The sequence below is a fragment of the Plecotus auritus genome (assembly GCF_963455305.1).
Source record: "Plecotus auritus genome assembly, chromosome: 1".
Taxonomy (NCBI): domain Eukaryota; kingdom Metazoa; phylum Chordata; class Mammalia; order Chiroptera; family Vespertilionidae; genus Plecotus; species Plecotus auritus.
In genome coordinates, this window is record NC_137770.1 from 39,298,007 (window position 1) to 39,312,399 (window position 14,393).

Here is a 14,393-nt window from a genome sequence, read left to right on the forward strand (position 1 = left end):
GAAGATATGTTTTATAAAAATACTAGAGGCCTGGTGCACGAGATTCGTGCACTGGGGAGGGGGGGGGGAGTTCCCTCAGCCCGGCCTGCACCCTCTCGCAGTCCAGGACCCCTCGGAAATCGGGCCTAAGCCAGCAGTCAGACATCCCTCTTACAGTCCGGGGCTCTCACAGTCCAGGACCCCTCGCTCCTTACCACCTGCCTGTAGCAGAGGCAGGAGAGGCTCCCGCCACCGCCACTGCACTCACCAGCCGTGAGCCCGGCTTCTGGCTGAGCAACGCTCCCTGTGTGGGAGTGCACTGACCACCAGGGGGCAGCTCGTGCATTGAGCGTCTGCCCCCTGGTGGTTAGTACGCGTCATAGCCAACCGGTCATTGTGCTGTCCAGTCGTTTTGCATATTATGCTTTTATATATGTGGATTATTCATTCAAAGTGAAATACATACTTCGCCATGAAACAGCCATAATTTGGGGTCCATGTATTCTTAGAAGCATTTACCTGCCAGACAAGATGTGGGTTTGATTCCCTTGTAATAAGGTGAATTTCCTTCATTATCTTCAAGGCCTCTCCATGAGATAGGATTGAATCCCTTCAAGGTCACCCAAAGGCCTGAGGACCCTAAAGCAAGCATGTCAAACTCAAAGGCTAACACAGGCCAGATAAACAAGGTTTAAGTTTATGCGGGCTGCAAAAAAACAAAAGCTTCAATTTTCACAGAAACGTAGGTTTATTTCAAAAATATAGTATATAAAAAAAGACCAAGAGCAATTATAAAATTAATGTTTTCTTCCTGACACTTGGCATCTCTTCCCTGCTACTATCTTTCCTACTTCGGGGGAAGTCTTGTTCACAGTGATTACGTTCAAAACTGACCCAAAGTGAATGTCAGTAATTCTGGATCTGACAGGAGACTTATTTCTTTTCATAATTGTAAATAACTGCTCACACTGTTATATTGGTTGGGCTGCAAAAATATTTGTTGTGGGTCACGGGCTACGAGTTTGACCTGCTTGCCCTAAAGGATTATTTTGCCACTCTGACTCTCCTATTCTCTGAAACATTAGGCAATGTCTCAGAGTTTCATCAAATAAAAAATAAATTTAAAAAATTTTATGGAAATAAAGTCATAACTAACTGTATTTGCCAAGGCAATTATATTCATTCAAAAATATTCAGGATGGAGATATGTATCAATTATAAAGTGGAACACTTGGCTTCTATTTAAAATGCTCACTGGGTATTTGTCTTAGTCAAAGCTGACATAGGTCTGCTCTCCTAACTTCTGTATTAGATGAAAAATTAAATTTAAAAATTTACACATATTAAGTCCATTGTTTTAAACTCTTTCTAAATAAAACTTCTTCCTACTAGTAACACCTTGGTTTCTCTTACTCTTCTTATGATTTTTATTGACTTACTGAATGTTAACTGGACATTATTTAATGAAATTGTTCTAAGTCAACAAAAAATTTACTATTGCCATCTTGTGGTCAGACATTCATATCTATGAAACAAAAGACAACGTCACTTCCCTAAAGAGAGATATTTACAAAAAAAGATATTTCCTATCAGCTTAGAAAAATGATCATTTTATTACATATAACATCCCCAAGGTGATAAAATTCATTTATAATTTTAAGAAATTATAATTTTTAAAAACGAAATTAAATGTCAAGTCATTGGCCATGAATAGTAACAGTACTCAGTAGAAGAATATCAAGTCAGTCCTGATATTATGTTAGGAACATTCATTTGCTCTATATACTGACATGATTAATTTTTAAATACCATGAGAAAAGTTTTATAGGCAATTTTTCATAGGAGTCTAAAATACATTATTACCACTATTATACCATGGTTAGGTTAAAAAGTAGTCGGGAGGGTAAAGTTCTGACAAGTTGGAACAAGAGAGGAACAGAAAATAAACAAAAAGTAAAAATCTAAACCTCATATAGCATGATCTTAATATCTTGGTGCCTCCTAATTTAAGTCCTCCCCAAATGCCAAATGCATAGTTATATTTGCAATTATATTGTCACTCAATAAATGAGATACAAAACACAATTGTAAAAACAAAGAAAAACATTCCACTGCTTAATACTTCTTCCTGGATTGTGAATAGAAAGTTTTAATCATTAGATATCTTAAGTTCTACTGCCAAATTTCAGAATTTAGGTTATATAAAATTTAAATGCCTAAGAAGCAAGAATGCACATGAAAAGCCAACAGCCTTACAGAAACATAAAGACAACATCAAAATACCATGATACAGGTTATTGAATTAATGTTTAAACACACAATTTTGATACTCAAACAACAGTACAGAAAAGTTCATCCATATAATAGCATTTAACATGAGAATCCTGTTTTTTAAGGTGTATTTGATCAGCATCCACACACAACACTAAGTAGCCTTTACAAAGCACCTTAACAGCCATACCCCTGTCTTCATCAATTGTACAAGAATCAAAAGATAATATTAAAGGAAAAAAACTACCAGAGAGATTTTTTTTAAATCCATTAGAAATAGGGTTTATTGGTAAAAAGAACTAACAAATATACCATCAAATATGATGCCAGATTCTTTATCCCAATGGACTAAATGAGAAAAAGCAAATAAAAAGAAAACCTAGAGATAAGATGTATATAAAAGTAAAGAATTCTCGTAATATATATATATATATCTGTTCAATATCAGGATAAGTATCAAACTAGTATATTATTACAAGAAAACGAATCTTACCTTGTTGCTCTGAAAGTGAAATATCAGATTTACTTCTTACACGTATTATACGAGTTTGTGCTGGCTTGTGTTCAACTTGCTTAACATCTTGGTCTTGCTTTTGTTGGTACTAAAGAATTTAAGACATGAAGTCACAGTATTATTTTTAAAGTTACTTTAAAATAATTTGAGCAATTAAATTTTGTAGGAGTTACATATCAAATTTTAGTATGTAAAATTTGAATATAATACATGCCTTCTAATTGCCAAATGTTACTAAAGAAAAAATAATGCAAATAAATTTTTAAAAAAGATTTGGATAATATATATACAGATTTCAAATATTCAAATAATTTGTCTATTTCTAATAGGGAATTCAGAGCTACTTAGAAATCAAACTATTTTAGATACATACACATGATGGATTTAGACAGGATAAGAGCTTAATCTGGAGAGCTATAAGCTCTCCCAAATAAAATTTGCATGCTGTGCTGCAAATTTCAAAGAACTTTAATATATAGTAATATCATTTAATTCTCACGTGTGAGAGGTACTGTTGTTATCCTCCTTTACCATTCAAGAAATATATATTCCACAATAAACCCCACCATCTCTCCTCCTTACCTATATCCAAACCAAATTTGAAATTTACAGCAGTCATAAATCCCTTCACAATCACACATCACTAACTGTTGATGAGTTGAGCCATTTTCTTTCTTCCCTTTCCTAGTTTCTGAGCCTAATTTTAAACGAGTCCCTGAAAACTATCAGATATACTTTGACAGGAACTCAGAAAGATATCTCTAGATTCTTAACAAATACAAGCAGAGAAGAATCTGAAACACCTGTCCACATGGAGTCAAATGTAACCACCCCAGCTCTGGCAGGCACCTATTTACCTTCAAATAAAAGTAACTTTAGACTTGCAGTAGTAACAAGCTTTAACTTGGTCTTCTATGCTTAGAGCCATTAGTCATGTAGGTTTCTGCCTTGAAGGAAATACACATATAATGTGTGCTTCCCTGGGTACTCTGTCTCTGGCTGCTTCAGCTTAGAATATCCCTAATTGGCTCCTGTCCTTAACCACAGTGACTAAGAGCTGAGTATTGTGGAGCTAAAATGCTTTGTGTTCAAACCTGGCTGTCGGTTTGAGCTTCGGCCTTGGGCAAGTTATTAACCCCTCAGACCTCAATTTCCTCATTCATAAAATGGGGATGATAATAACTATCTCATTAGGTTGTTATCAGGATTAAATTAATTATAAGGATTAAATATGTAAAGACTTAGAACAGCATCCAGCAGAAAAAGCACTGTAAGTGTGCTGTTATTACTAGCCATACCTCTCTGTTAAATCTCACAAATGAATTATTGAGGCCCATTCTGGTAACATTCCAGAGTTTTATTTTAAAACTAGAGGCCTGGTGCACGAAATTCGTGCATGGGGGTGGGGTGGGGGGGGGCGCGGTGTTCCTCAGCCCAGCCTGCACCCTCTCCAATCTGGGGACCCCTTTAGGGATGTCCGACCACCTGTTTAGGCCCACTGGGATCGGGCCTAAACAGGCAGTTGGACATACCTCTCACAATCCAGGACTGCTGGCTCCCAACTGCTTGCCTGCCTCTGCCTGATTGCCCCTAACCAATTCTGCCTGCCAGCCTGATCACCCCCCAACCACTCCCCTGCCAGCCTGATCAACACCTAACTGCTCCCCTGCTGGCCTGATCGCCCTAACTGCCCTCCCCTGCTGGCCTGGTTTCCCCCGACTGTCCTCCTCTGCAGGCTTGGGTCCCCCCCCAACTGCCCTCCCCTGCAGCCCTGATCCCCCCCCCCAACTTCCCTCCCCTGCTGGCCTGGTCTCCCCCAACTGCCCTCCTCTGCTGGCCTGGCCCCCCCAACTGCCCTCCCCTGTAGGCCTGCCCCCCACAACTGCCCTCCCCTACAGGCCTGGGTCCCCCCCAACTGCCCTCCACTGCAGGCCTGGTCCCCCCCCAACTGCCCTCCACTGCAGGCCTGGTGCCCCCCCCCAACTGCCCTCCTCTGAAGGCCTGGTCCCCCCCAACTGCCCTCCCCTGTGACCTGGTCCCCCCCAACTGCCCTCCCCCGCAGGCCTTGGTATCCCCCAACTGCCCTCCCTTGCTGGTCTGGTCTCCCCCAACTGCCCTCCTCTGATGGCCTGGTCACCCCTAACTGCCCACAACTGCCCTCCCCTGCAGGCCATCTTGTGGTGGCCATCTTGTGTCCACATGGGGGAGCCATTTTTGACCACATGGGGGCGGCCATCTTGTGTATTGGAGTGATGGTCAATTTGCATATTACTCTTTTATTAACTAGGATAGGCCAACCATTAAGGGAAATCAATCATTCTTTTATTTTTTAAATAGTTTTATTGATGTATAATTGATAGACAATGATCTTCACATATTTAAAGTATACAACTTGCTAAGTGTTGGCATATATATATATATATACCCATGAAACCATTACCACAATCAAGATAAGGTAATGAATATATCCATTAAACTCAGAGGTTTTCTGATATGTTTTGTATTTCCTACCATTACTATTGATTTGTTAGCATTTTCTAGAATTTTAAATAAATGCAGTCAGAGTATGCACATTTGGAAAGAGGGTCTGGTTTCTTTCCCTCAACATAACTTCTGGGAGAATAATCCATGCTAGTGTATGTTTCAGTAGTTCATTGCTTTTTATTGCTAAGAAGTATTCCATTGAATAGATTATACCCAATTTGTACAATCACCAATTGATTCATGTTTGTTTTGTTTCCAGTTTGGAGCTACTACAAGTAAAGTTGCTATGACCATTCATGTACAAGTCTTTGTGTAGTCATATGTTTTAGATGCTCTTGGGTAAATACCTAGGAGTGAAATGCCCGAGTCATATGGTAGGTGTATGTTTCACTTTTTTTAAGCAATTGCCACTGTTTTCTAAAGTGGTTGAATCATTTCATATTCCCAACCACCACTGTATAAGAGTTCAATTGTTCCACATCCTTGCCAACACTTGGCATGTCAGTCTTTTTAATTTTAGATATTTTAATGGGTGTGTAATAGTATTTATGAGACCAACATATTGAATGGAAGAAGATATTCACCAATGATACATTTGATAAGAGGTTAATATCCTAAATTTAGAAAGACTATTTTGGGTACAGGACCCAAATAGGCATGGTCAACAGAAAGATGAAAAAATGTTCAACATCACTAATCATCAGAGATGCAAATTAAAACCACAATAAGCCCTCACTAGTTTGGTTCAGTGGATAGAGCATTGGTCTGCGGACTGAAGGGTCCTGGGTTCGATTCTGGTCAAGGGCACGTACCTTGGTTGCAAGCTTGATCGCTGGCCCTGGTTGTGGTGCATGTGGGAGGCAACCAATTAATGTGTATCTCACATAAATGTTTTTCTCTCTGTCTCTCCCCTCCCTTCCATTCTCTCTAAAACATCAATGGAAAAATATCCTCAGGTAAGGATTAACAACAAAAAAAACACATACAATGCAATGAGATATCATCTCACACCTGCCAGAATGGCTATCATCAATAAATCAAACAAGTGTGGTGACAATGTAGAGAAAAGGGAACCCTCATGCACTGTTGGTAGGAATTTAGATTGGTGCAGCCACTGTGGAAAACAGTATGTAGTTTCCTCAAAAAATTAAAAATGGAACTGCCTTATTACACAGCGATCCCACTTCTGGGAATAACTGAAGAAACCCTAAAAACTAATTCAAAGGAATATATGCATTCCGTTTGATCCAGTGATCCCACTTCTGGGAATATATCCTAAAAACCACAAAACACCAATCAGAAAGAATATATGCACCCCTATATTCATAGCAGCATTATTTACAATAGCTAAGATTTGGAAACAGCCCAAGTGCCCATCAGTAGATGAATAGATAAAAAAAAAACTGTGGGACATTTATACAATGGAATACTATGCAGCAGTAAAAAAAAAAAAGAGGGATCTCTTACTCTTTGGGTCAGCATGGATGGACCTGGAGATTATTATGCTAAGTGAAATAAGCCAATCTGATAAAGACAAATATCATAGGATCTAACTTATTTGTGGAATCTAACGAACAAAATGAATTGACCAACAAAATAAGACCCGAAGCATGGAAGAATGGAACAGACTGACATACTTAGGTGTGGGGATTGGGGGGATGAGAACAGATAAATCAAAGAATTTATATACTTACTCGAGGCCTGGTGCACGAAATTCGTGCACGGGGTGGGGGTCGTCCCTCAGCCTGGCCTGCACCCTCTCCAATCTGGGACCCCTCGGGGCAGTTGGACATCCCTCTCACAATCCAGGACCGCTGGCTCCTAACCTCTCACCTGCCTGCCGGCCTGATCACCCTAACTGCCCTCCCCTGCTGGCCTGATAGTCCTAACTGCCCTCCCCTGCTGGCCTGATTGCCCTAACTGCCCTCCCCTGCCAGCTGATCGTCCTAACTGCCCTGCCCTGCCAGCTGATCATCCTAACTGCTTTCCCCTGCTGGCCTGATCCCCCTAAATGCTCTCCCCTGCCAGCCTGATCGCCCCTAACTGCCTCTGCCTCGGCCCCACTACCATGGCTTTGTCCAGATGGACATCCAGAAGGTCGTCTGGAAGACGTCCAGTCTAATTAGCATATTACCCTTTTATTAGTATAGATATGCATAGCCCATGGACACAGGCAATAGGGGGGTAAAGACCTGGCAGGGGGTAGGAGCTGGGAGGAGGGGATTAAGGGGGGCAGGGAGTGGGAGACATCTGTAATACTATCAATAATAAATATATTTTTAAAAAGAATATATGCACCCTCATGTTCACTGGAATGTTGATTAGTCAAGATTTAGAAGCAACCCATCAACAGACAAGTAGATAAAACAACTGTGGTATCCAATGAAATATTACTTGGACACAAAAAAAGAATGAAATCTTACAATTTGCGATATTATGGAGGGACCTAGAGGGTATTATGCTATGTGAAGTAAGTCAAAGAAAGACAAATACCTTGTGATTTCATTTAGATGTAGAATCTAAAGAGCAGAATAAACAAATAAACAAAATAGAAACAGACTCATAGATACAGAGAACAAACTGATGGTTACCAGAGGACAAGGGGGTTGAGGGAGTGGGTGAAAAAAAGGGATTTAAAAGTACAAACTGGTAGTTTCAAATAGTCACAGGGATACAAAGTACAACCAAGAGAACAGTCAATAACATTGAAATAATTATGTGTGGTGCCCGGTGGGTACCGGAAATATCAGGGGAACACTTGTAAAGTATGATTGTCTAACCACCATGCTATATACCTAAAACTACTACAAAATAATACTGAATGTTAATTGTAATTGAAAAATAAAATTTAAATTAAATGATAGGATTTCTTTGTGGTGTTAGCATTTTCCTAATGATTAATAATACTGAGATTCTTTTTATGTGCTTACTTGCCATCAGTATATCTTCTTTGGGTAAGATATCTTTCCAAATACTTGATCTACTTTTTTTTTAAATTTCTTTATTGATTAAGGTATTACATATGTGTCCTTATTCCATTACCCCCCACCTCCCATTCATGCCCCCACCTCCCTGTTGTCTGTGTCCATTGATTAGGCTTATATGCATGCATATAAGTCCTTTGGTTGATCTCTCCCCCTTACCCCCACTGTCCCCTACCTCCCCTGAGGTTTGCCGTTCTGATGTTTCTCTGTCTCTGGATCTACTTTTGTTTATCAGTTTATGTTGTTCATTATATTCCACAAATGAGTGAGATCATGTGATATTGATCTACTTTTTAATTGGATTGTTTCCTCCCTCCCTCCCTTTCTCCCTTCCTTCCTTCCATTATCCTCACCTGAGAATATGTTTTATTGATATATACACTGAGTGGCTAGATTATTATGACCTCTGAACACATAATAATCTGGCCACTCATTGTGTGTATTAATATATATATATATATATATATATATATATATATATATATATATATATATATATATATGGCCCGGTGCATGAATTCGTGCATGGGTGGGGTCCGGCCAGCCTGCTGGTCAAACTCCTGGTCGAGGGGACAATTTGCATATTAGCCTTTTATTATATAGGATATACACTGAGTGGCCAGATTATTATGCGTTCAGAGATCATAATAATCTGGCCACTTAGTGTATATGTATATATTTGTGAGTGTTAATCCTCACCCAAGGATATTTTTTCCATTGATTTTTAGGGAGAGTGGAAGGGAGAGAGGGAGGGGAAGAGGGAGGGGAAAAGAGAGGGGGAAAGAGAGAAAGAGAGAGAGAGAGAGAGAGAGAGAGAGAGAGAGAGAGAGAGAGAGAGATCAACATCAATGTGAGCATGTGAGAAACATACATTGGTTGCCTCCTATATGCACCCTGACCGAGATAAAACCTAGGTATGCGCCCTGACAAGGAGTTGAACCTACAACCCTTTGATGTACGGGATGAGCTCCAACCAAAGGAGCCACCCAGCCAGGGCAGACTGTTTTCTTAATATTGAATTCTGTTCCTCACATATTCTGGATATAAGCCTTTTATAAGATAAGTGATTAGCAAATATTTTTTCCCAGTCTATGGATGGTCTATTCATTCTCTTAACAGTGTGTCTTGAAGAACAGAAGTTCTTATTTTTTATAAGATCAATTTATTAACTTTTACTTTCATGGATAATGTTTCTGGTGTCATTTTTGCCTAACCCAAGGTCAAAACTATTTTTATTTTATAGAGAAGTTTATTCATTATTAATTAGTTTTTCTGATCTTTTCTTCATCACAGGTTGTTAATACATAGTGGTGTTACATAAACAATCTTTACTTTACATATTTTTTGGCTTCCACCCTCAACATCATACCATGCTACACAACACCACACAATGAATACTTATTAAGTAAATTAACCAACAATGAGATATCCATTGCTATCACACAGATATAAAACTATACTTAATAACTTGAGCATTTTGTTCCTCTTGGAGAGTAATTACCCTATTTTTTCAGTGTAACTATTTTCACTTTAAATAAAATACAAGTGCTACTGATTGGATACCTGAGGAAAATCTCCAGCTGCTACTGATAATTTAACATAATTTTCTTGTGCTGTTGGACGTGTTGTGGGAAGAGCAAGAAGAGCATCTGGCTGCAACCCCAATTCTTTCAAACTCATTGGACCATGACTAGCACATGCATCTTCAAAACCACCACCTGTTATCAAATATATAAACAAAAAGTTAAAATAAATTGTTTATCTTAGACACAGAATAAATAATTGGCTAAAATTATCAATATTTCTTACCTGCAGAATTAGAAGTAGCAACCAAACACTTGGTACCAAGTCTTTGTTGCAATTAAAACCAAAGCTCACAGAGAATACAAAAAGTGCCTCTGTTCAAACAAATCTATAGAATATTCTAAGGTCCCAATCAACAAGTTGCTCATGCAGTCTAACCCAAACACTAACACTTCAGCCTACCTTTCTATCAGAAAAAGTCAACACAAGCCAAAACCGGTTTGGCTCAGTGGATAGAGCGTTGGCCTGCGGACTGAAGGGTCCCGGGTTCGATTCCGGTCAAGGGCATGAACCTTAGTTGCGGGCACATCCCCAGTAGGGGGTGTGCAGGAGGCAGCTGATCGATGTTTCTAGCTCTCTATCCCTCTCCCTTCCTCTCTGTAAAATATCAATAAAATATATTTAAAAAAAAAAAAGTCAACACAATATTTTCTATCTAAAATATAGCCTTTGAAGCAAGGGGCAATTTCTTGACTAGAAATTGCTTAGCTCTGTTCTGTAAATATTTTACTTCAAATGATTGAGTTCCTCTTTTCCTTATCCAAATGGCATCTAAATCAAATCAATAAAAAGAAGATAATAAGAGCCCTAGCCAGTTTTCTCAGTGGATAGTGTTGGCCTGCAGACCAAAGGGTCCAGGTTCAATTCTGGTCAAAGGCACATACCTTGGTTGCAGGCTCCTCCCTGGCCCAGTCCCTGCTTGGTACTTGTGTAGGAGGCAACCAATCGATGTGTTTCTCTCACATCGATGTTTCTGTCTTTCCTTCTCTCTAAAAAAATCAATGGAAAAATATCCTCAGGTGAGGATTAAAACAAAACAAAACCCAGAAGACAATAAGAGCAATAAAAGATATTATTTATCTAATATCACTGTACAGTTATATTACACTTAACTAGTGGCCCGGTGTACAAAATTCATGCACTCGAGGGAGCGGGCCTGAGCCATCAGTCAGACATCCTTAGCACTGTTGCGGAGGTGGAAGAGGCTCCCGCCACTGTCGCTGCACTTGCCAGCCATGAGACCAGCTTCTGGCTGAGCGGCACTCCTTTGTGGGAGTGCACTGACCACTAGGGGGAAGCTCCTGCATTGAGCGTCTGCCCCCTGGTGGTCAGTGCGCATCATAGCAACCGGTTGTTCGGTCGTTCGGTTTATTTGCATATTAGCCTTTTACTATATAGGATACTCTAAGCACTATCATATACACTATCTCATTTAATTTGAATCTCAAAATCATTAAGACAGGTAGGCAGGTCAAATAATATTATAACTGTCTTTCACTGACAAAGTTAAGGCTCAGGAAAGTCAACTGTCCAAAACTCAGAGAGCTAGTAAAAGGTACAAAGAAATTAAAATCCCTATCTTCCAATTCCTAGTCACTATTCTTTATTTCACATTTTTGCTAAAATATTTCTAAGAAAAATCTGGCTTTTCCTTAATAATGGCCACCTTTTAAATACAGCACAGTATAATCTACTTCATTTTAATTAATTGAAATACAGAGTGAAGCAAAAATCTATATATATAAAACCCTAATATGCAAATAGACCAAATGGCGGAACAACCGAACTGGTTGCAATGATGTGTGCTAACCACCAGGGAGTGCGCATAGAACATGGCTGGTGTCGGCAGTAGGCAGCAGAGTGTGGAACATGGCGGGCAACGGCTGTGGCGGGATGATGGAGCAGGTGAGCGGGGGCGCCAGACCAAGGCGGGGTGCCGGTCACTGTCATCGGGATGAAATCTCCGGCAGTTAATGAAAATTCTTTGCTCCCACATGCCGTGGTCCCGCCTGGTGCTCGTACCTGCTACCGGCACCCACCCCCCTCACACCAGCTGCCAGCGCTGGAGCCACCGCTCACACCAGATGATGGCGCCCGGTGCCGGTCCCAATCACTCCTCAGGGCTTCTCCATCTTCCCCTGCTCCTGAGGGGCAATTGGGCTGGCAGCCACCTCTTGCACTCACTGCCAGCGCCCAGCGCCGGGGCCTGATCGCTCGGCACCATCAGTGGGTATAAGTGGCAGCTGCCGGCCCTGATCACCCCTGAGAGCTTCTCCACCTCCCCCTGCTCCTGAGGGGCAATTGGGCCAGCAGCCACCTCTCGCACTTGCTGCCAGCGCCCAGCGCCGGGGCCTGATCACTCGGCGCCATCAGTGGGTATAAGCGGCAGCTGCCGGCCCTGATCACCCCTGAGAGCTTCTCCACCTCCCCCAGCTCCTGAGGGGCAATTGGGGCAGCAGCTGCCGCTCATACCCGCTGACAGTGCTAGCCCTACTCGCACCCACTGCTGGTGCCGGCCCCAATCGCTTCCACACCTTCAGCGGGTGCAAACAGGGCCAGTGCCATCAGCACGTGGGAGCGGCGATGGCGGGAGAAGGGCTGCCAGCAGAGTGGGGACCAGGGGCCACAGCAGGAGGGGCCTGGCAGGGGCACAGAGGATGGGCCGAGACCCGCCCCTGTGCCCACGGCAGCCTCGCAGCCCACAGTTCCTTTCAAGGAGCATGAATTCATGCATTGGGCCCCTAATAGGATTATAGTTGTGAATAAATGAAACAGAATTTATTCTTGTGTTATTTATTAGTTATTGTATTATTTTCCATATGAATAACTGTAAACCTACTTTTGTCCCAACCTGTAGACAAGAAGCATGATATACACGAACCTGTTTTAAATGAAATAATATTTTAAAGACTCCATAGATATTTTCATTTAAAGGTAGTCTGTTCACAATTTCTTAGGTTTAGCAAACAATCACCCTCTGATACTTTATGTTAATCTATATTTTTAGGTGGACTTTGCATAAAGCAAAATACATACAATGAGTTTTATCTTTCTGATATTCAATCTGTACAAAACAATTTCTCAACATTATTACCTGTTTTATTTTTATTTAATTATCTAGAATAACATAAGATTAATTTAAATAATGGTAATAATATCCATCATTTAGAGTAACTATTGTTCCCGGCCTTATATGGGTCCCTTTTACCCGTCATGCTTTTTCCTATTCTTATGTCACTTTTCCAACACTTTCTTAAAACTGGCAAATGACTTAAGATAAAATAATTAGCATATATAATGTTTAAAAAAAGAGATTAAAAAATTTATGCTGATCATATGGTTATAACCAAGAAACTCTAGTGAGGGGGGGAAACTCTATTAGAATTAATAAGAGAATTTGATAATGTGACTGGATACTAGATAAATATGTAAAAATCATTGGTTTTTCTCTATAACAATACACACATAAAAATGGAAAAATAATTCTTTACTATTGTGACCAGAACTATAAAATAATTAAGAATAAAATTATTTAAAAGGCATAGAACACTTATGAATAAAATTAGGAAATTTTATGGAAGAACATAAAATAACATCTGAACAAATAGTAAAATATACCATAAAAATGTCAATTCTCCCAATATTAATATGTAAATTAGTACAATTCCAATTAGGATGATTTTTTATTTTAAAAAATTTAGAGTTTATATGGAAGAATGCCTGAGAATTGCCAAGAAAACTATAAAAAATTATGTTAAAAAGGGAAACTTGCCCTATCAGGTAATCAGAATGTGTCATAAAGACACAATAGTGGAATATATATATTTTTTTTAAATATATTTTATAGATTTTTTTACAGAGAGGAAGGGAGAGGGATAAAGAGTTAGAAACATCGATCAGCTGCCTCCTGCACACCCCCCACTGGGGATGTGCCCGCAACCAAGGTACATGCCCTTGACTGAAATCGAACCCGGGACCTTTCAGTCCGCAGGCTGATGCTCTAACCACTGAGCCAAACCGGTTAGGGCTAGTGAAATATATTTTAGATCATAAAGAATGTTTTAGATCTAGAATAAAGAATCCAGAAAAATATCCCTACATCTATGGGCATTTAATATAAAAATTGGTTAATATTTTCATTCAGTAGGAAAAAATAGCTTACATAATAATTGATACTGACACAACTGGCTATTTATCTGGAGGAAAATCACATTGAACTTCTACCTTACATCATTTGCAAAAATAAATTCCAGATAGACTTAAATATAAATATATACTAAATAATGGAGATCTTTTTTAAAAATCTAGGAGACTATAGGCATAAGCTTGTGTTAGGGGAAACCTAATCAAGCCATAAAAAACACACAAAAAAAACATAAAAAAACAAATAACTATACAAAAAAATTTATAAATCATATGGCAAAGAAAGATCACAAATAATGCCAACAAAGTATAAATTTGTCAAAAGGAATTTGTAATACAGATGAAAGAAAACATGTAAACTATAGAAAAGTTACAAAAAATTTTAGAATCTAACATATGGGGAAAGATCTTAAGTAAGTAATTTATAGAAGAGC

At 39.6% G+C, this 14,393-nt stretch overlaps 1 protein-coding gene across 11 annotated transcripts in view; it reads right to left on the reverse strand.

The window, feature by feature from the left end:
• KIAA0586 overlaps nt 1–14,393 on the reverse strand; it is a 113,926-nt gene that overhangs the window by 29,434 nt on the left and 70,099 nt on the right. For 8 of the 11 annotated variants that reach the window (XM_080670047.1, XM_080670048.1, XM_080670049.1 and 5 more), the window contains 3 exons: nt 10,701–10,805; nt 9,796–9,950; nt 2,744–2,852 (listed from right to left, as the gene is read on the reverse strand). In XM_080670047.1, the coding sequence (XP_080526173.1) occupies nt 2,744–2,852; nt 9,796–9,950; nt 10,701–10,805 (369 nt within the window). The remainder of the gene's footprint in view (nt 1–2,743; nt 2,853–9,795; nt 9,951–10,700; nt 10,806–14,393) is intronic. The other 3 variants (XR_013960685.1, XR_013960686.1, XM_080670051.1) reach the window with 1 other exon arrangement.